The sequence below is a fragment of the Geotrypetes seraphini genome, chromosome 9, assembly GCF_902459505.1.
Source record: "Geotrypetes seraphini chromosome 9, aGeoSer1.1, whole genome shotgun sequence".
In the NCBI taxonomy this organism is placed as follows: domain Eukaryota; kingdom Metazoa; phylum Chordata; class Amphibia; order Gymnophiona; family Dermophiidae; genus Geotrypetes; species Geotrypetes seraphini.
The window spans coordinates 115,143,401-115,165,964 of NC_047092.1; the positions used below are offsets into that span (position 1 = coordinate 115,143,401).

At 44.6% G+C, this 22,564-nt stretch overlaps 1 protein-coding gene across 2 annotated transcripts in view; it reads right to left on the reverse strand.

Annotated features, from left to right (window-relative positions):
• The window catches only part of ANO7 (anoctamin 7), a 454,465-nt gene that overhangs the window by 99,223 nt on the left and 332,678 nt on the right, over positions 1 to 22,564 (reverse strand). For both annotated transcript variants that reach the window (XM_033958099.1, XM_033958098.1), the window contains exons 20-21: positions 20,607 to 20,812; positions 19,331 to 19,473 (exon numbers count right to left, since the gene is read on the reverse strand). In XM_033958099.1, the coding sequence (XP_033813990.1) occupies positions 19,331 to 19,473; positions 20,607 to 20,812 (349 nt within the window). The remainder of the gene's footprint in view (positions 1 to 19,330; positions 19,474 to 20,606; positions 20,813 to 22,564) is intronic.

Genomic DNA, 22,564 nt, shown 5'->3' on the forward strand with positions numbered 1-22,564 from the left:
TGCTGGTGCCTCATCTCTGATGCACTTTACATATGTTGATGATGTTCATTGTTACTCCGTGTTCTACTTTTGGAACACTCATATTGTTGGGTTTTTTCATATTGTACTTCACAAAATCAATAAAACTTCTTGAACTTAAAAAAAAAAAAAAATGCTCTAATGGACCGAAGCTTCCAGAGAGTACAAAAACCCTTTCTAACTAAGGAGTCCTAACTAAGGAGTCCTTTCATGGTTAGGCTCTGATCTAATGTTACACCCAATACCTTCATAGTAGATTGAATAGGATAACTAAGTTTATTGATACACAGTGATGTTTTAGAGTCAAGCAGGTGAGGTGAAGCTACAAAAAATTTTGTTTTTTCTGAATTAAGCTTCAGTCTGAATTCAGCCATCCATTGCTCCTTCAAATTTAGTACTTCTGTTGCCTTAGGAGTAACTTCCAAGAGAGAAGTAGCAAATGGGATAATGATCGTAAAGTCATCTGCGTAACTTAATAATTTTATCCCCAGCTGGGTCAATTGCGCACCTAATGAAGACATGTAAACATTGAAGAGTAATGGGGATAATGGTGACCCCTGCGGCACGCCAGATGGATTGCTCCAGGTATCAGAGAGATCGTAATTAAAACGTACTTAATAGGTGCGGGATATAAGGAAACCTCGAAACCAGTGTAACACTTCTCTGATACCAATTGCATCTAAGCATTGTAACAGTTTCCCATGGTCCACTAAGTCAAAGGCAGAGCTCATATCAAATTGAATGATCAGGGCATTAAGGCCCTTACTAAACAAGAAGCACAAATTATCCAAGATAGCCGCAATTACTGTCTCAGTGCTAAATAAAAGTCTAAAACCAGATTGAGTTTCATGTAAAAGAGAGAACTGATCAAGATATTCCATCAATTGGGTATGTACCAATCCTTCCATGATTTTTACAATAAATGGAATGGATGCTACTGGTCTATAGTTGGTTACTAATGCTGATGATTCTTTACAATTCTTTGGATTTGGGATTATTATAATATGACCATTATTAGTGAGGAATTTTCCATTTTTTAAGTTATCAGTTAAATAATTCAGCAAAGATAGTTTAAAGTCTAATGGAGCTGCTTTCATAATTTCTGGGGGACATGAGTCCAAAACACAGTACTTGTACTTGTTATATAATTTGATATAATTATTCCAATCTAAATCTTGAAAGGAACTCCAAATCATGTCCGCTGGTATTTCATTTCCTTGTATGTTAACTATTTGATGGTCCTATATGTCATTTGTCGAACAGTTATTTCTTAGATTTTTAATTGAAATGCTGTGTTAAATCATTTGCTGAAGGTAGTTTAATATTATGCATGAGTTGAGTGTAGTGTGTGAAAGGACACATTTGAAAGGATATATCTTCTGTCTCTGTCTGTGCTGGGGAGGGGGCTCAAACACAGACAGAGTTTAATCTTGTTAAAGAAGTTAGCTGTCTGAGACAATGGGGGTTCGACCCCCCACTGCCATGTACCGGTTGAGATAGATAAAGGAAACTTTAACATCTTTAGATTCAAAGAAGTACATATCCTGCTCACCCCCCCCCCTCTCTCTCTTGTCCAACCCCCTTTTCCTGTGTTGGTTACCACTGAAAGATATAAAACTGGATGTACACTAATAATAAAACAGGCAATCTCTTTAGGACACTGTATGCGTATCTTTTCTCTCTAAGGAAAATGCCTCCGGATATTCGTACCCAGGCGACAGGGTGTGGGCAGGGCGGTTTCAGGACCAAGAAACAGACTTTGTTCACTTCATTTGGGGGCTGGTCCGGGATGGGCTGGACATTACCAATATTTTGTGAGCATTTCTGAATTTTGAATTCTGTTCTTTAATACTCACTGGTATTGGCGTCCTGTTCCAACCCTTTATTTATATTGTGGATTTTTGGGAAACTCACACCGCGGTTACTGTTCTTTTGGGAAGAACAAGATTAATGTGGAGTTTTCGGGAAGCTCCCGCCGCGAAAATAAGCAGCTGCCATTCTTTTGGGAAGAATGAAATTAATTTATAGAAACGCCTGCTCACTCTGTCATCTGTATCATTCTTTACATGTGCTTTTCTCTTCTATCGCTTAGATAAGATTTTATAGAGTATAAGATTATATTGTATATTATTAATGTACCTCGCTTATAAGGTAAGGTAAGTGAAAATTTCTGCATTGTTATATTGTTTTAATTATTGCAAAAATTCCTGCATTGTGATATTGTTATGGGTCATAAAGGTACTTGGGATTCTCCCCCTCCTAGACAGATGAGACTTGTAAGGCTTATGTTGCCCGTGTGTGTGACACTCTCTTTCCAGCTCACATCTTTCTGTGTCATCAATCCTTTCCCATATACGTTTGCACTGCTTATAGGTTTAAATTTCTGCTGTTTCTTGTGCTGTGTCGCCGGAAAGAAAAAATTCCGTTTTAGGTTTCAGGTTTGTTTGGGGAACTTACCAAAACAAAATGAAAAAGGGTAGAAATACATTTGTGTAATGAAAAAGAGAGGGAGAAGGATCAAAACAAAAGGTAGGGAACAAAAAAAATAAAATAAAATAATAATCTAGCACTTTGTAGAAAAGATATTAGTACGCATGGTGCCAATGTGTCTTAAAGAGGGAATGGATAACAGATTTTGATAAGAAGAATGTAATGTGCGATGGAGGTTGTGGGGGATTAATAACCTGTTGATGAAATCAGGTAGACCGGAAGCTATGGTTTTATGTATCAGTAACATTATTTTATAAGTAATTCGATGATCTATGGGAAGCCAATGGGAGTTAATTAAAAGTGGTATGACATGATCAAATTTTTGAGCTTTTAAGTTGAAATGATTTTAATGGCAGTATTTTGAATAATTTGGAGGCGTTATCTTTCTTTCTTAGTGATGCCTTTATATAATGCATTGCTATAGCCTAGACATGAAATGACTAGCGAATGAATAAGAGTATTTAATTAAGGGATTGCAACAGTTAATTGCATCAATTAGTATTTATGAAACAGTGTTAGTGCATAGGGTGAGGAGTGGTGGCTTGTGGCCAGTGGGGGGTGGTGTTTGTGGGACGGTGGTGGAGTGGACGTCGGAACGTGATGGTGCAGTGTTTTGTGGAGTTTTTCTACGGGGGGTTGGTTTTTCGTGTGATTCTGGGTGGTTCTGGTTGGATGCAGGCATGTGTGTTAGTTGGGGCCATGCCCAATAGAAGCGTACGAGGAACTGGTAAAGAAAAATCCCAATATGGATGCAGTCAAAGCCAGAAAAACACACTGCAGATTAATATAAGGGAAAGTATACTGATGTTCTTTTTGTGTGCTTTGCTGTTAGGCTAGATCATAAAGGAAATCAGGAGGTGCATGGACTCCATTTTGGGTTCTTTGTTTCTTCTCTGTCTCTGCTTTTCTTTGTGCAAAGTTTTCCCGCTCCTAGCATCGTGGTGTTGGTTGATACCAGATGTGCCTTGGGCTGGCTGGGAAGAAGTATCCCAAGCTAGGATATGGCATGCATTAAATATGAATTAAATATGAGTGAACCAAGTTGTGAATGTGTGGAATGCTTGAGCCCAGGCAGGTGCTGAATGTGTGGTATGAATGAATTTGTAGTGCTTGGAATGAGGTGGTTGGGTTGGAGTCAGAGATCTGATTCTGATTCTGTGGCAGTCTTTGGCAGGGAGAGGGGGAGGGCGGCCCCTCCTTCTCATCCTCCTTCTCCTTTGTTGTGGTGACGGGCAGGCTGACTAGTTTTCAGCACTGTTTGTGGGTGGCGTGAGGCAGCTGATGTTTGTGGGTGGCGTGAGGCAGCTGACGGGCAGGCTGAGAACTATTCAGCAGCTTGTTTGATACATAGACAAATTGTCTGAAATAAGTTTTAAAAATGATAAAAGAATATTGGAAATGTTATAAAATGTTAATGTACATTCAGAAATGAATGTGGACAGAACGAATATGATTTCTGAAACTTTTAAACGTAGAGGAACTTCTTTGTCTAACTTTTAAACACCTCCTTTGTTGAGTTTTATTGGCTGTCGGGCTGATGATGTCGCACTGGGCCAGAGGTATATAGTGGGAGTGTTTCAAGGTATTGAGCTGAGCACGTTGTCAGAGGGCCAGCATTTTGGCAACTATGGCGTTCTCCCGCTAATGCAACTGCTAACGCTATTGTGCTTTATTCTTTTGGTGTCATGATTGATTAACAAAACCTTTGCATTTAGCGTCATTTAGCATGTTTTTTGTTATTTTTCACACCTTGAGCTTTATGCGTGCGCAGGCATCCAATTTCCGTGCTCAAGGGATGTCCTGACTTTCTGTGTCCGAATACCAAGGTCACTCAAACCTTCACAGCCCTGCCGGACTCTTATCACTTTCCTGTGGACTCAATTTTGAAGACACAACAGGGTAAGGGAAAGAAGTCAGACTCTGAATTCAGCTTGATTTTGGACACTTGCAGCCGCCCCAATGTTAATACTACCATAGAGGGTCAGGATAAATTAACTTTAATTGATACAGGGGCCAGAATCAGTTTTACAGATAGAGCAAGAAAAATATGGAAATTTGTGAGATTCAAGTTTATTTTTAACTTATTGAATAGCTTAATTTAATTTGCTAAGCGATTTACAAATAAAAACAAAAGGTGTACACATAAGCTTATTTATAGTAAATTACATGAGTTTGACATATTGACATACAAACTAACAGATACATAAGGGAAAAAGGGCAAAACTACAGTTGTATTAATAAAGCACAAAAGAAGACATGAATAGTGAAAACAATATGAATGGGGAATAAATAAATTAAAGGCGTCTTTAAAAAGGAAGCTCTTCATTTGGTTTAGATCATTTTCTTCTCTTAAATGCTGAGGTAAGGTGTTCCATAATTGTGGGGCCATTACAGAGAAGATATCATGACGACGAGTTCCGATAACATTCAGTGATGGAATTGTTAAGAGTTTTTTATTAATGGACCTTAAAGAACGTGAGATACTTTGGGGAATAAGCAGTTATTAATGAATTGGGGTTCGTTCAAAGACAGTGTTTTAAAAACTAAAAGTAGGATTTTAAAGGTAATGGGATGAGTAACAGGAATCCAATGTGATTCGATCAGGATTGCAGACAGAGCTTCATAGGTGTTGAAGAGGTTTAATGAAACCTGGACCCCAGAGGCAGGTCTTAGTGCCCATGCAAATATAGATTCCTAACCTCCGTTCTCCTTTGCAGATTCTGGTCAAACAAATGATTTCAGAATGGCCCACTAGTTCTCGTGCAGAATTTCAGAATTATTGGAAAAAGGAGCAGTGCGGGGTTTGAACCCCCAAACCTCGGGTTCCTTAGGCTGTAGCGCTAACCACTACGCAACACTCTCTTATGCTTTGAGATCTCTAAGCCTCGGGAAATCCTGCATTATCAGGGCCGGCTACCCACCTGGGGACCGCGTCTGTTCGCTCCTCGTGGAAGAGGGGGTTGCGAGTTTTGTAGGGGGCGGGTCCCTGCCTCCGATCGAGGTGGTAATAATCCATCCAGAAGTACTGGATGTTTTAATTGCGGGGACCCTGGTCACTTGCTTAATCAATGCCCATCTGGCCGGTGCCCAAAGTCACCCTTCGGACGGACTTTGGTGCAAAGAGGGGAAACCCTGTATACCAGCTGCCATTGTTATTGTTGACATGTTCTCCCGATGGCCTGAAGTTTTCCCGATGGCTTGAAGTTTTTCCCACTACAAATGAAACTGCTCAGACTATGGTGAACATTTTACTTCGCGAAATCATCCCTAGGTGGGGATGTCCCACACACATCAACTCAGATAATGGTCCTGCTTTCACTGCCAGAGTATGCAAAGATTTAGCTATCGCACTCCGCATTGAGTGGAAATTTCATCTCCCATATCACCCACAGAGTTCCGGTATTGTCGAGCGCATGAACAGGACTATTAAAGACAAAATCTGGAAAGCCACAGCTGGCACATTTGTTAATTGGAAAAAATTACTTCCTATTGTTTTAGCTGAAATTAGGAAGTTGCCAAATTAAAATGTGTTTTTTTTCTCTTTCTTAGCAGCAGTTCAGATATATACATAGCCATCCCAGTTTTGGCACAAGGATATTTCTGGTGTTTTCCAGGGATCCTCTTTGTCACTGCAGAGATAAAGACGATCCAAAGAGACATTAGCTTTTCTGAATTTGAGATGGTTATTTGTATTACTCATGTGTTCATCTTTATTTTGGTTCTCTATAACAATGTGTTTATTTGCAGAGTTAAATTCAGCCCTGCACACTTGACAGATGGAAAAATATTGTGTTTTATGTTTTATCTGTGCCATGTGGTCTGTGTTTTGTCCACTTGTTTTAGTTTAGGGGGTACCCCAGGATACATAACATTGGCCATTTCTAGAGCTAGCTCTTTTCCCACTTTTTACTAGCCCATTGCGCAATGTTCTTTTTTCCCTATAGTTTGCATATGCTAAATGTAGCTTAGTTAGGGGTTATATTTTTAAGAAAAAGTTTTACTCTATATCTATACAGTGTTTATTCTATGGTGCTCACTAGATATGAACCATTCAGTACACATTTCTGACATAATTTTTTAAAATACATTCAGTACAGAATTATGGTCTCTCTGAAGTGCCATAATAGTTATATGCAGCACACAAAAACATATCTTTTTGGAATGTCTGATTAAGAACCTTAAGTACCTGAATATTGTCTCTCTTTTGCTATAATTATAACAAGTAAATGCATTAATATTGTCACATGTTGCCACAATCAGTACAGGCAACCTGGTTTCTCTCTCTCTCTCTCTCTACATTCAGTACAGGCAACATGGTTTCTCTCATTTTCTATCTCTTATTTGGATCACACTGGAGTACAGCTGCTGAATGTCAAGTCGGTGTATCCCTCCCTGTATGCACAGACATCATTTACCGACAGATCCTGTGAAGACATCATTTCATCCCAAGCGTGCATCTCACCAGTTTAAAGAGACTGTAATTCATCTTCCTGCACCCTGACTGCAAAGACTTTTCTACACATGCTGTACACAATGTTTCCTGTTCATTGGATATATAAGAACGCTTTGCTGTACAGTTCCACCTATTTAACCTACTCCACACCTCTAATGATTATATGGACATTCCAGACTTTATTTCATATGCTGTGCATCCACTACCTCTTGGTATGGGGAGCGAGACATTCCACAAGCTGCTGAACTTTACTGAACAACTTAAGAAAACCTCCAAAGAAGTGAATCATACTATGACTTTTGAAAATGGACAGATTGCACAAACTAGAAAATTTGCTACGAGACGCTCATGTCTCAGTTTGGGAACTTTTCTTTGAGTATTCGCCCACTGCAAACCACGTATTTAATGTTTTAATTCACCCTATCATTATCTTAATTATTCTACAAAATTTTGCTATGTATTGTTATGATTCTCCTTTGCTGTAGAGTGAAACACGTGTACATTTCTTTTCTCACAAGGTTCCTTCTAGCTTTTAAGGCAGTTAGACATGAATTTCCAGTATCTTCTCTGACACTTGTTAATTTGGCTAATTTGGTTCTAATGTGGTTTTAATCTGGCATATTGCATTGCATGCCAGGGTCAGACATAATTACCTCATACTTGCATACTCTCTAATGACATCTTTGTACCTTTATGCCTGAGCCTCCTGAGAAAAGTTTCCTGCATCCCTTATGCACCGTTCATTCGCTCAACAACGGGTAAGATATAAGCATATTGGGATCCCCGCCCAGATGATGGTGTACAACCTAAGACAGAGGTTTGAACTCATAATGGGAACTGTTTATCTTCATAGCTTAGAGATTCTGCAGGACAGGGGACGTGCTGATAGATAAGCGAGGCATCTGCGAAATGCAGACTGGCTAAGGGTACCACAAGCTTGCTTTCATTTCAAAGAATAAGAATAAAAAATAAACAAAATATGGGAAATGTCAGCATTGCTATTGCTAGCAATCAGCATTTTTAGTTGGCATAACTAATGTCAGCAGAGGCCTATGGGAAATTATGTCAATCTCACTCTAGAATGTAGATGCAAATATGCTTATTCACAGAAAACATCCAGGAAGACGGTTTCAAGTAGTCCTGATTAAATCATGATTAGCTAAAAGGTGTTAATGTCTCATTAAGAGGGTGCTTAGGATAATAGGTCCAGGTGCACAGATAACTAAAGTTAATCAGAAACTATTGTCAGAGGCATACTGGAAATTACATTTGAGTGCAAGCCTATTACTATGTTTATTCTGTATTTTAGAATAAGTTTCAAAACTATAAAAGCCCCCTCACACTCTACCTGAAGCTTGGGACATCGCCCTCCCCATCCCCCTGTTTTTCTCTCTTTCTTTGTGTTCTCTCATTCACAAGAACACAGAATCAGTCCCTGTACAGCTCCTAAAACCCCTCCTCAAGAGACATATCTAGAATATCTCTCCTTCCACGCTCATGCTGTGCATTTATGACGTCATTTTCATGACATAAGAGGGGATTGAAAGGACACATTTGAAAGGATATGTCTTCTGTCTCTGTCTGTGCTGGGGCTGGGGAGGGGGCTCAAACACAGACAGAGTTTAATCTTGTTAAAGAAGTTAGCTGTCTGAGACAATGGGGGTTCGACCCACCACTGCCATGTACCGGTTGAGATAGATAAAGGAAACTTTAATACCTTTAGATTCAGACAAAGAAGTACATATCCTGCTCAACCCCCCCCCCCCCTCTCTCTCTCTTGTCCAACCCCCTTTTCCTGTGTTGGTTACCACTTAAAGATATAAAACTGGATATACACTAATAATAAAAAAGGCAATCTCTTTAGGACACTGTCTGCGTATCTTTTCTCTCTAAGGAGAATGCCTCCGGATATCTGTACCTAGGCGACAGGGTGTGGGCAGGGCGGTTTCAGGACCAAGAAACAGACTTTGTTCGCTTCAGTGTGCGGTGTCGAATAAATTCGCAACCAAGTTAAACAGCTCTTTTGTATTTGATTCCTTTTGAGCTAGTATTAGATAAGTCAATTTTGGATGAGTAAAATTCTTTATGTTTTTCTTTTATCATTTGTTTGTAGATTTTTATGTTAGATCTCCATTTGTTCCAGTCTGACAATTTTCCCGTTTTTTTCCAAATTCTTTCCAATTGTCTTACTAATTGTTTCATTTTTAGAAGTTTGGTGTCAAACCATTTGTTATATTTATTTGAGCAGCTTTTACTATTTCGTTTAGGGGCAATTTTATCTAAAATGGATGTGCTAGTTTTCATCCAGTGATCCCAAAAATCAACCCCTTCTCCTATCTTTGCTTGTAGTTCATATTGTGACCAATATTCCTCTGGATTGATATGACCCCTTGTGAGATGTTCTCTTTATATCCTTGGATGTGTTTTAGATTTTAAATGAGTCCAGATTAAATTGAAATAATAAGTAACATGATCAGACCAGATATTGTGACACCAAGTACCATCAGATAGAGAGATGGAAGGGTATAAAATCTCCTTTGTTGCCTTTTTCATGTGTTTGTGTGGGTAAAGGGAGATTATAATTAAGCAAAGATAGAAAGTTTTTAAAGTCTTTCGCATCTGGATTGTCCTCTTCATCTAGATGTAAGTTAATGTCTCCTGCAATAATATTAAATGAAGGAGTAATTGAATTATGTAGAACAAATTCATAAGCACATAAGCATTGCTTCCGCTGGGTCAGACCAGAGGTCCATCATGCCTAGCAGTCCGCACACGCGGAAGCCCATCAGGTCCAGGACCTGTGTAGTAGTCCTCTATCCGTACTCTTCTATCCCCTTTTCTTCAGAAAGTTGCCCAATCCCTTCTTGAACCCCAATACTAACTAGAAACGCTTTCACCGGATCAGACTTTAGGTCCATCTATTTTGGCGACCCGCACACGCAGAGGCCAAGCCAGGTGCTCCCAGATGGAGACCCTGATTACCCATATCCCTCAATGTGATTTGCAAGGAGGTGTGCATCCAACTCACGCTTGAAACCCAGAATGGTAGTCTCCGTCACCACCTCCTCTGGGAGAGCATTCCAAGCGTTCACCACTCACTGTGTGAAATAGAATTTCCTGACATTTGTCCTGAGCCTGCTGCCCCTCAGCCTCAGTCCATGACCTCTTGTCTGTGTCACTTTTGACAATGTGAACAACGGTGTTTCTTGCTCAATTTTATCGAATCCATTCAGTATTTTAAAAGTCTCAATCATATCTCCTCGCAGTCTCCTCCTCCCGAGGGTGAACAGTCCCAGTCCTTCGAGTCGTTCTTTGTAGCTCAAATTTTCCATACCTTTTACTAGCTTCGTGGCTTGCCTCTGCACCCTTTCCAGCAGGGTTATATCCTTTTTTAGGTATGGAGACCAGTGTTGGACACAGTACTCCAAGTGTGGTCTGACCATTGCTCTGTAAAGCACAGTTACTTACCGTAACAGGTGTTATCCAGGGACAGCAGGCAGATATTCTTGACTGATAATAAGAAATAGCACAGTACAGGGTTTCAAGGATGACCTGGATAGGTTCCTGGAGGACAAAGGGATTGAGGGGTACAGATAAGAGCAGTGGAAAGTTTAGAGATAAGTGTTGAGGTAGGCATAAAATTAGTCAAGGACCGCAGATCAGGCAATATGCCTAATGGGCCACCGCGTGAGCGGACCGCCGGGCTAGATGGACCTCTGGTCTGCCCCGGCGGAGGCGACTACTTATGTACTTATGTACTTATGATGGGTGACGGCACCGACGGAGCCCCGGTACGGACAATTTTAGAGTGATTGCACTCTAAGAACTTTAGAAAGTTCTAGCTAGGCCGCACCGCGCGTGCGCGAGTGCCTTCCCGCCCGACAGAGGCGCGCGGTCCCCAGTTAGGATAAGCCAGCTAAGAAGCCAACCCGGGGAGGTGGGAGGGATGCAAGAATATCTGCCTGCTGTCCCTGGATAACACCTGTTACGGTAAGTAACTGTGCTTTATCCCAGGACAAGCAGGCAGCATATTCTTGACTGATGGGTGACCTCCAAGCTAACAAAAAAAGAGGGATGGAGGGAAGGTTGGCCATTATGAAAATAAATTTTGTAAAACAGAGTGGCCGAAGTGTCCATCCCGTCTGGAGAATGCATCCAGACAATAATGAGATGTAAAAGTATGAACTGAGGACCAAGTAGCAGCCTTGCAGATTTCCTCAATAGGAGTGGAACAGAGGAAAGCTACAGACGCTGCCATAGCTCTAATTTTGTGGCCTGTGACAGAACCTTCCAGTGTCAGGCCGGACTGAGCATAACAAAAAGAAACGCAAGCAGCAAGCCAATTGGATAGAGTGCGTTTAGATACAGGATGACCCAACTTGTTAGGATCAAATGACAAAAATAGTTGAGGAGATGATCTGTGAGGTTTGGTGCGATCAAGATAGTAAGCCAGAGCACGTTTACCATCCAAGGTATGCAAAGCCTGTTCACCTGGAGTAGAATGAGGCTTTGGGAAAAAAACAGGTAGAACGATGGATTGGTTAAGATGAAATTCAGACACAACCTTAGGAAGGAATTTGGGATGTGTGCGGAGGACGACCTTATCATGGTGAAAAACAGTGAAAGGTGGATCCGCCACCAGTGCATGGAGCTCACTGACCCTCCTGGCAGAAGTGAGAGCTATTAGAAAGACCACTTTCCAAGTTAGAAATTTAAAATGCGTTGAGGCCAGAAAGAACCACATTCAGATCCCATACAACAGGAGGGGCTTTAAGAGGTGGTTTCACATTGAAAAGGCCCTTCATGAACCTTGAAACTAAGGGATGAGCTGAGAGGGGTTTTCCATGAATCGGCTCATGAAAAGCTGCAATGGCACTAAGGTGGACCCTTATCGAAGAGGATTTAAGACCAGAGTCAGATAAGGACAATAAATAGTCCAACACCAGTCCCACTGCTGTAGATATGGGATTATGGTGATGTAACAGGCACCAGGAAGAAAAGCGAGACCACTTTTGTTGGTAACATTGAAGAGTAGATGGTTTCCTGGAGGCATCAATAATAGAACGGACAGGCTGAGACAGGAGAGCATGAGCTGGAGTCAGCCCGAGAGATACCAAGCTGTCAGGTGCAGAGACTGTAAGTTGGGATGAAGCAGTGTTTGCTGATGCTGTGTAAGCAGTGAAGGAAACAGAGGAAGAGGTATGGGTTCCCTGGAACTGAGTTGAAGTAGAAGGGAAAACCAATGCTGTCTGGGCCACCGTGGAGCGATGAGAATCATGGTGGCTTGTTCCCTCTTGAGCTTGAATAAGGTGCGCAGCATGAGCGGAAGAGGAGGGAATGCATAAAGGAAGAGATTGGTCCAATCTAGGAGAAATGCATCGGGTTCCAGACGGTGAGGAGAGTAAAGTCTGGAGCAAAACAGGGGCAGTTGATGGTTGTGGGGAGCTGCAAAAAGATCCACTTGAGGTGTGCCCCATTGAGAGAAAATGGACTGGAGAGTCGAAGGGTCGAGAGTCCATTCGTGAGGTTGAAGAATTCTGCTGAAATTGTCTGCTAAGCAATTCTGTTCCCCTTGGATGTAGACTGCCTTCAGGAATAAGTGACGAGCAGTCGCCCAGGTCCAAATCCTTTGAGCTTCCTGACATAAGGGACGGGATCCCGTCCCTCCCTGTTTGTTGATGTAGTACATTGCAACTTGGTTGTCTGTGCAAATGAGAAGAACCTGAGGAAAAAGGAGATGTTGGAAAGCTTTGAGGGCGTAAAACATCGCTCTGAGTTCCAGGAAATTGATGTGGTGTTTCTTTTCCTGGGTGGTCCAAAATCCCTGAGTTTGGAACTCGTTCAAGTGAGCTCCCCATGCATAGGGGGAGGAATCCATGGTGATGACCAGTTGATGAGGAGGTAGATGGAACAATAGACCTCTGGATAGATTTGATGATTTCAACCACCAAAGAAGCGACTGTCGAAGAGACGAGGTCACAGATATGTGTTGTGAACAAGGATCCGTCGCTTGTGACCACTGAGTCGCTAGGGTCCATTGAGGAGTACGCAGGTGGAGACGTGCGAAGGGAGTGACATGTACTGTGGAGGCCATGTGTCCCAAGAGCACCATCATGTGATTCGCAGAGATGGAAGGTTGCTGGAACACCTGCTGACAGAGATGAAGGATGGTGTGAAGGCGGTTTGGAGGAAGAAAAGCCCTCATCTGAACAGTATCCAGAATGGCTCCAATGAATTGAAGTCGCTGAGTTGGAATGAGGTGCGACTTGGGTAGATTGATTTCGAACCCCAACAGTCGAAGAAAGCAAATGGTCTGATCCGTGGCTTTGTGAACGGACTGAGGAGAAGGAGCCTTGATGAGCCAGTCGTCCAGGTAAGGGAAGACTTGAAAGTTGTGGGAGCGGAGATAAGCTGCGACCACAATCAGACATTTGGTGAATACCCTGGGCGAGGAGGCTAGGCCGAAGGGTAGCACCTTGTATTGGTAATGATGTTGATTGACAAGAAAGCGAAGATATTGTCTGGACATCAGATGAATTGGAATGTGAGTATACGCCTCCTTGAGATCGAGGGAACATAGCCAGTCTTCCTGAGAAAGAAGAGGGTATAGGGTGGCAAGAGATAACATCTTGAACTTCTCCTTGACCAGACATTTGTTGAGATCCCTGAGATCTAATATTGGTCTGAGATCTCCGGTCTTTTTGGGTACAAGAAAGTACCGGGAGTAAAATCCCAGGCCTTGCTGGTCCAGAGGAACTGGTTCGATGGCATTGAGAAGAAGGAGGGAGTGAACCTCCTGAGCGAGGAGGAGGGATTGAGCCTTGTTGGAAGCAGACTCTTTTGGCAGACTTAGAGGTGGAGGAGTCTGAAAATTTAGGGAGTAGCCGTGGGCGATGATAGCAAGTACCCACTGGTCGGAGGTGATTGCTTCCCATCGAGATAGAAAAACTTGTAGTCGACCTCCTATGGGCTGAGGTAGAGGACACGAGGGAGGAAGACTGGCAATGTCCTGGAGAAAGGAGTCAAAAGGGCTGTGTCGACTTAGGTTGAGTAGCCGGTTTGACAGCAGGCTGCTGTTGTTGACGAGCCTGTTGTAGCTGCTGACGCTGTCTGCGAGGTTGAGGAGGATGAGGCTGAGCCGGTCGAGCAGAAAACCTCCTTTGATATGAAGGTTGTTGCCTGAATGGACGAGGAGGAGGAGGTTTCTTCTTGTTTTTCAACAAGGTGTCCCATCTAGTTTCATGGGCGGAGAGCTTTTGTGTGGTGGTATCCATGGACTCCCCAAACAGCTCATCCCCTAGACAAGGAGCATTGGCAAGCCGGTCCTGATGGTTTACGTCCAGTTCTGAGGCCCGTAGCCATGCCAACCTTCTCATTGCTACAGAGATAGCAGTAGCTCGAGACGTCAGTTCAAAAGTATCATAAATAGAACGGACCATAAACTTCCTGAGTTGCAGAAGACTAGAGGTACATTGCTGAAAAGCAGGAAGTTTACGGTCCGGAATATACTTTTGAAAAGAGGTCACCTGTTGAATGAGATGCTTCAGGTAAAACGAGAAGTGGAAAGCGTAATTACTTGAACGGTTGGCCAGCATGGCATTTTGGTAAAGACGTTTTCCAAATTTGTCCATGGCCTTTCCTTCCCTACCAGGAGGGACAGAGGCATACATACTGGCTCCTGCAGTCTTCTTTAGGGTTGACTCTACCAACAGGGATTCATGGGGAAGTTGGGGTTTGTCAAATCCAGGGATTGGAATCACTTTATATAGAGATTCTAGTTTTCTTGGGGCTCCTGGGATTGTCAAAGGAGTTTCAAGATTCTTATAAAAAGTTTCCCTCAAGATGTCATGGAGGGGTAACTTTAAAAACTCTTTAGGAGGTTGGTCAAAATCCAAGGCATCCAAAAATGCCTTGGATTTTTTAGAGTCAGATTCTAAAGGAATAGACAGGGTGTCTGACATCTCCTTTAAAAATTTTGTGAAGGAGGAGTGCTCTGGCTTAGCAGTAGTATCCTGCACCGATGGTTCCTCCTCATCAGATGTGTAATCCTCCTCGGTACCGAGGGGATCATCTGAATCGTCCCACAAGTCAGGGTCCCGTACCGATTGTAAACGGCCCTGGGAAAGTGGAGTCGATGTATCAGTATGTTTAGTCTTGCGTACCGATTTACCAGACCGAGTGGAGACGGTACCTGGGGAATGTAGTACGGTACGGGGTTCAGAGAACAGTACCGGTTCCGACACCGTAGGAGTAGCACGCCGTTTTGGTTCTGCTGATAGAACAGGCATGGACAAAGATTTTTGTGGTGCCGAAACAGTCGATGCCAATAACAGAGGCTGTTCGACAGACGGCACCGACGGCTCAGTCGGTACCGACACTGGAAGGTTCGGAGACAATAGAGCCGGGAGCAACTGTTGGAGTTGCTGCTTAAGCTGGACCTGGAGGATAGAGGCAATGCGTTCATCCAACGTTGGTCCCGATGGCACCGGTACCGGTTTTTTCTTGCTCGGTACCTTCGGTGCCGCTCGACGCTCGGGTGAAGTCGATGCCGATGACGAGGCAGAGACTTCAATGGGAGCGGAGCGTTTACGGGGCCGGCGCTCAGTCTGCAGGACTTGGCTCACTGCATGCTCGACTGGCTGGCCTAGAACAGTAGGGGAAGGCTTCTTAGCCGGCTTACCTACAGGAGTCGACACCGAAGATGGATCTGGCGGTGCCGAGGTAGTCGGAGTCGATTTGGAGGAAGTCGTCGACGTCGATACCGGTGCAACTTCCATAGCGGTACCAAAAAGGATCAGCTGCTGAATTTGTTGATTTTTTAAAGTTCTTTTTTGTAAAGAACTACAGCGGGTGCAGGTTTCAGCCCTATGGTCCGGACCCAGACACTGGAGGCACCACTTGTGTGGGTCGGAAAGGGAGATAGGGCGTGCACACCGCTGACACTTTTTGAAACCCGGTGACGGGGGCATGAAGGGAAATACTGCTGTAGCAAAATCGAAGCCCGAGGCTTCGATGGTGCCAACAGGCCCCGCCGGGTCAGATTCGACAAAAAAAAAAAATGAAAAATAAGAAATTTTTTTTTTTTTTTTTTACACAAAAGGTAAAAAAAGAAGGAAAGAAATAAAATATGAAGAGAAAAATACGCGCGAGCGGGAAGGCAAGTGAAATAGAAAAAAACTTCCAACAGCCGTTGGAAACACGCGTCTTCTTAGCTCCGCGGAATTAAGAAAACTGGGGACCGCGCGCCTCTGTCGGGCGGGAAGGCACTCGCGCACGCGCGGTGCGGCCTAGCTAGAACTTTCTAAAGTTCTTAGAGTGCAATCACTCTAAAATTGTCCGTACCGGGGCTCCGTCGGTGCCGTCACCCATCAGTCAAGAATATGCTGCCTGCTTGTCCTGGGATAAAGCGGCATTATAACGGCCACCGATCTACTCGTGATCCCCTTCGCAAGTCCTCTCTAGCTTTTGGCCAACTTTTTGGCGGGACATAAAATAATATGCAAGAAAGGGATTCTTCTAGTTCCTTGTTGCTAATTTTACAGGCTATTTCTAACTGATTGGTCATTTTGGAATCCAATAGTTCAAATTCATATCCTTCCTTAAAAACAATTGCTAATCCTCCCCCTCTTCTTCCATCACAATTTAGCATGTGAATTTTAAAATTATCTGGTAGAAGATCATTTATTATTGGATCTTCTTCAGACAATAGCCATGTTTCCGTTAGAAAAAGACAGGCTATTTGCTTGCTGATGATCCAATCTTTAATTAAAAAAGCTTTATTCCTAACAGATCTAGTATTAAGATATGCACATGGAACAGAAGCGGATGTGATAGGTTTGGTAGATGTAGTAGTTCTGAAAGGTTTTACTTCACTTATCCTTTTTATAAGGGTATGTTGATGTCTTCCGTTACTTGAGATTACATTAATATGATTTACTCTATCTTCCTGTTGGTTAATTATAAGCCTAATAGATAGATCAGGATAATTGACTGAGTGTAATTGTGGATGGAGTGAATTAACATCCTTAATGCTACCGCTTATTAAACAGATCAATAAAATCAATAGGAAATTCATGTTTGCAGATTAATATGTCTCCTTCCTGTCGCAATAGCTATATTGGTTTCCCTATCACTCCCAATTTCTAGGTTATTTAGTTGTCACTAATCAGATTACTCAGTTCTTAAAATGTAGCCAATTCCAGATAGTAATGATTATGTTGAGGGAACTCTCACGACCCAAATCTCACATGTGTTTAACAATCCCTCCAACCCAATTCCCTCCAGTATCCTTACCCCTTCTCTCTCCCATTTCCCTCCATACCAATTCCATCAGCATCTGCCCCCTTTCTCTCCCTCCACCACCCTTCCATACCACCCTGCCCCCTTTCTCTCCTTCCACCACCCTTCCATGCCACCCTGCCTCTTTTCTCTCCCTCCACCACCCTTCTATGCTCCTTCCTCTCTCCTTCCAAACCAGCAAGGTCTCGTGATGACTGCAGCTGCGAGGTTGCCTCTCTCTGCTCTTCCTCTCTGCGGGCCCTCGGAGCCCTAAATCACCTGGACAATCTTTCCATTACTGCAGTGTTCATCAGCTCGATCATCTTGTCCTCAATGATCGAGTCCAGCTCCATATCATTCTGTGCGCCCAATGCCGAGCACCGTCCCTGTCCGCCTTGCGCTCACTGACACCGAGGAGCCGCAGTGGTGCTCCTCCTCCTCCCGCTCACAAGTGCCACTATAATCTGCCTGCCCTGCTAGCTAAACAAGTTCGAGGGGAGGCTGAGGGTTTTCTGCTGGAAGAAGTAAGTGACGTCGGAGGAGGAGGACCGGCAGAGTTGCGGCAAGGTCCCGTGATGACTGCGGCTGCCAGTCCAACCCCTTCCGATGTCACTTACTTCTTCCAGAGTAGAGGTGGCAGAAGTAGTTACTGCGGGACCTGCCTGCACTTCAGCGCAGCTGCTGACTCTGCTCCAGGATAAGTACGGGGAGTCGGCAGCCGCACCGAGGTGAGATGCAGGTTGAAGAGTAAGGCGAGAGGTTCCTTCCAGACCCGGCTGGTTGTGCACCCCCCTAAGGCATTCACCTGGGCAAGTCTGCGCCCTCCCCTCGCCCCCGGTACACCACTGCATGTATTTTAGCGATGGATTATGAAAACAGATTACTTTTGGTCTTTTCTAAGTTTCCTAGCAGACTCTGATTCTGCCATGCAAATGTAGTACAAAGAGGTCATTAATATTAAAAAGAGCACTCCGAGCAATTCTCTATCATGGCTGAGTGATTCCCTCACCTCATTGTACCACATTTGCGGCCAAAATTTGCCGACAGGTCTGACCTGTTGTAGCCATACTTGGCTAAGGCATTAACAGGAAAGTAAGGTTTGACAACTCAGACCAGCCCCGCAAATTAAAATTAAATCAAAGTTCGGCAGGAGAGATGCCCACTCCTTCCTGCCACATCACTCAACCCCCCAACACCACCCCATGGCAGCAGAAGGGATGCCCACTCCCTTCCACTGCCATCACACAACCTCTTGACACCCACCCCTGGCAGTGGGAGAAATGTCCACTCCATCCTATCACGTCACACAATCCCCGGACACTACTACCCTCCCCTGCTGTCACGCCTCCACCAACTCCCCTACTGCGTCACACAATCCCTTAATACTACTACCCCCCTTGCAGTGGGAGGGATGCTCCCTCTTTCCCACCATCACTCAACTCCCCCGCCAATCTCCTCACTCCTTTCTATCTTATTGATGAAGTCCGGCCGGAGGGACACTACCCACTGTGGCTGGTAGGTCTACCTCTTACATAATGGCGGGCCTGCCCCTTCCTGGTGCATCCTGGGATATTGGGGAGGGGCCTAAGGTTCTGATTGGCCCAGGTGTGGGTGTCAGGAGGTTGTGCGACAATGGCGGAAGGGAGTATATATCTCTCCTGCTGATCTTCGATTTTTTTCTGCGCATGTGTTGGTCACTCTGCACATTCTGCGCATGTGTTGATCACTACTATCAGCAACTCATCTCAAGTAAATTTAGCGAGCCTACGTGAACATCTGCAAACCTCATGTACATATGGGCTCTTTTGAGAATGACTCACCTTTTTGAAATAGTTACAATAGAAACCTCGGTAGCAGCCTGTCGGATTTTACCATTAAGTTTTGAGAATCTTCCCCTAAGATTTCTCCATATGATATTCTTGGAAGACCTCCATCTGACATCCTTGAGAAGCTTGAAAACCAAAGCTCCAAAAATTCATCCATACAAGATTGTGCGTCTGCATTTTAAACCTTTTCCCCATGTTTTCAAATATTTGTTAGTGCCTACATTTCCCCTCTCCATGAATGCTGATAATTGTATATTTCTCCCACCTGCACATGGTGTTGTTCTGTGAAACAAATTTCTCTGGAGCATAGGCCAGTGTGAAGTTCACATAACCCACAAGGTTGAAGTTGTGGGTGTATTTGTAATACAGTCGGGGTAGGAAGTCGGAGGTAAAGGCAATAAGAAAAGCCTAAAATGAGAAAATGCAACACCATCAGCATCATCTACAGCTTAGGCCTCTTTCCATCACTGTCTTGATCTAGGATGCCAAAGTATATGCTCCCGGAATCTTCTCTGCCTTGTTCTAGATTATGTGAAGGGGCATTTTTGAAAGAACATCCAAGTCAGACTTTGGATGTCTCACTTATAACATCTAAAAAAAAACATTCATCTCATAGCCATTTTTGAACAGGAAAAACATCTAGATTTCGTGTTCAAAAATACATAAGAATGTCCAAAATGAACAGCCATTTTCCAAATTAAATGTTCAAATTATGAACACCAAAAAACTAGGGACAAGGTCATCTGTCTGGAAGCATTTGAACAAAAATGGCCACACAGATATCCCTGGCAATACAGGAGGCAGTCTAGTAGTCTGTGCAGTGGACTTTAATCCAGGGCACCAAGGATCATAATCCACTGCAACTCTGTTATTTTAAATGGTGAACACTTCAGAGACAAAGAAATACCTACTGTACCTGACAGTACACTACTTCAATAGCCCTCAGGATTACAGGTATTGTTAATATTTAGGTACATCTCTGTTTCTGGAGGGCTTACAGTTTAAAGGTAAATTAACAGTTGAAGTGGGATTTGAAAAGAGTCATCTGGTTTACAGTCCACTGCACTGGCTACTAGGCTACCCTTCAGACCTGCTTGCTGCTGTGATCTGAATGCCCATAATACTTGATGTTGTCAGGGAGCCTATTTTCTCTTTCCAGTGTTACTTTCAGGGGTGAAGGGAGGGGGACAGTAACCACTGGGAGATTAAGGAGGGGGGTCATACCTTGATCCCTCCAGTGGTCAGCTACTCATTCAGGGTACCTTTTAATACGCTGGATATGATTGAAACAGCTTTATTTAGGATGCTTTTCTGGAAATATTAAATTTGGGCTGACCTAAATATGCCTACAACATGCCTCTTTGCTATTTGGAACTGCTGTGTTGAAAATCACAATTTGGACATTTTTGGCAGATGGATGGCTCAAAATACTCAAAAAAACCATCCATCTACTTTAAGAATGAGCACTATAATGTAAATCTTTCTGAATCCTCTTTGTCCTTGCTGTTGAAGGGTGTATTATGCCAATGTCTATTACTCACGTTACTGATGACAGCAAGGTAGGTGATGACCTCCAGGATGTAGAACCAGATGCCTATTCCCTGTGCTCTCTCCACCACAGGTCGTCGATATTCACAGACAAACTTCTGGGCATCAAGACGGATCTCCACCCAGTTATTGAGCAGGGCAAAGAGTGGTGCCAGTGGACAGGCTGCTACAAAGATGGTGATGAAGCCAAACTGTATGACTGCAGGAGAGAAGCACATGGGATCACTACAGACAATTAAAGTGTGACTGAAATGAGTCTGGAGAGGCACTAAAATATTGTAATGTAGATGTCTAGAAAATCCAAATGAATTTTTACATGTTCACAAACAAATCCTATGAGAAAAAAAAAGATATTTGGTGATTACAGTTGAATGATGCTTGTAATTTCTGTCTTCTGCCATGAAAAGGTACCAGGAATCAAGTCCCAACCCCTAGCACACATTCTCCTGCAGACTCCATTGTACTTAGGTTTTAGGTTTACAATCATCCAAGTTTCCAAGTTTATTTAAAATTTAATAAAATCGCTTTTTCAAAATTTCAAAGCGATATACATTAAAAAATGGGGGAAACAAACAATTTATTGGGGAAACGCTGACTTACTTCAAACGAGAGGAAAGAATAGGGAGGAGTTACAATCAGTATAGGAAAGAGAATGAGTAAGGGAAAAACAAAGGGAGTTACGTTGATCGTTGCTTGCCTACTTTAAATATCACTGTCTAATTAGCGATGGGACGGGTTATTCAAAAGCAGTGGCGTACCTAGGGGGGGGGCGGGGGGGGGCGGGCCGCCCCGGGTACCAGCCCTAAGGGGGTGTTCCCGGCCTTGCCGTTCAGTCCCCCGCCACCCCCGAAGGACCGCTCGCCCCCCTGGCCTCCCCGCACCACCTATGAACAGCCGCAGCAGGATCGCGAAGTCAGCGTCAGCATCCCTGCGCTGCTTCCTACGACGCGATCCCGCCCCTCCTCTGACGTCAGAGGAGGGGCGGGACCGTGGCGCAGGAAGCAGCAGGGATCGCTGACGCTGACTTCGCGATCCTGCTGCGGCTGTTCATAGGTGGTGCGGGGAGGCCAGGGGGGCGAGCGGTCCTTCGGGGGTGGCGGGGGACTGAACGGCAAGGCCGGGAACACCCCCTTAGGGCTGGTACCCGACGCTGACTTCGCGATCCTGCTGCGGCTGTTCATAGGTGGTGCGGGGAGGCCAGGGGGGCGAGCGGTCCTTCGGGGTGGGTCGGGGCATCAGGCCTTCAGGGTGGGGCGGGCGGGCAGGCAAGCAGGCTTTCAAGGGGGAGGGGGTGACAGGCAGGCAGGCAGGCCTTCAAGGGGGGACAGGCCTTCGGGGGGGGGTGCAGACATTCAAGGGGTGCAGGCCTTCAAGGGGGGCAGGCAGGCCTTCAGGGGGGTGCAGACCTTCGGGGGGGGGGGGTGTAGGCCTTTGGGGGGGTGCAGACCTTCAAGGGGGTGCAGGCCTTCAAGGGGGGAAAGGCAGGCAGGCCTTCAAGGGGGGGACAGGCCTACAAGGGGGGGGACAGGCCTACAAGGGGGGGACAGGCCTTCAAGGGGGGGTGCAGGCCTTCAAGGGGGGGTGCAGGCCTTCAAGGGGGAGACAGGCCTTCAAGGGGGGGAAAGGCAGGCAGGCAGGCCTTAAAGGGGGGACAGGCCTACAAGGGGGTGGGACAGGCCTTCAAGGGGGGGGACAGGCCTTCGGGGGGGTGCAGACCTTCAAGGGGGGAAAGGCAGGCAGGCCTTCAAGGGGGGGACAGGCCTACAAGGGGGGGTGCAGGCCTTCAAGGGGGAGACAGGCCTTCAAGGGGGGGAAAGGCAGGCAGGCAGGCCTTCAAGGGGGGGACAGGCCTTCGGGGGGGTGCAGACCTTCAAGGGGGGAAAGGCAGGCAGGCCTTCAAGGGGGGGACAGGCCTACAAGGGGGGGGGGACAGGCCTACAAGGGGGGGGAC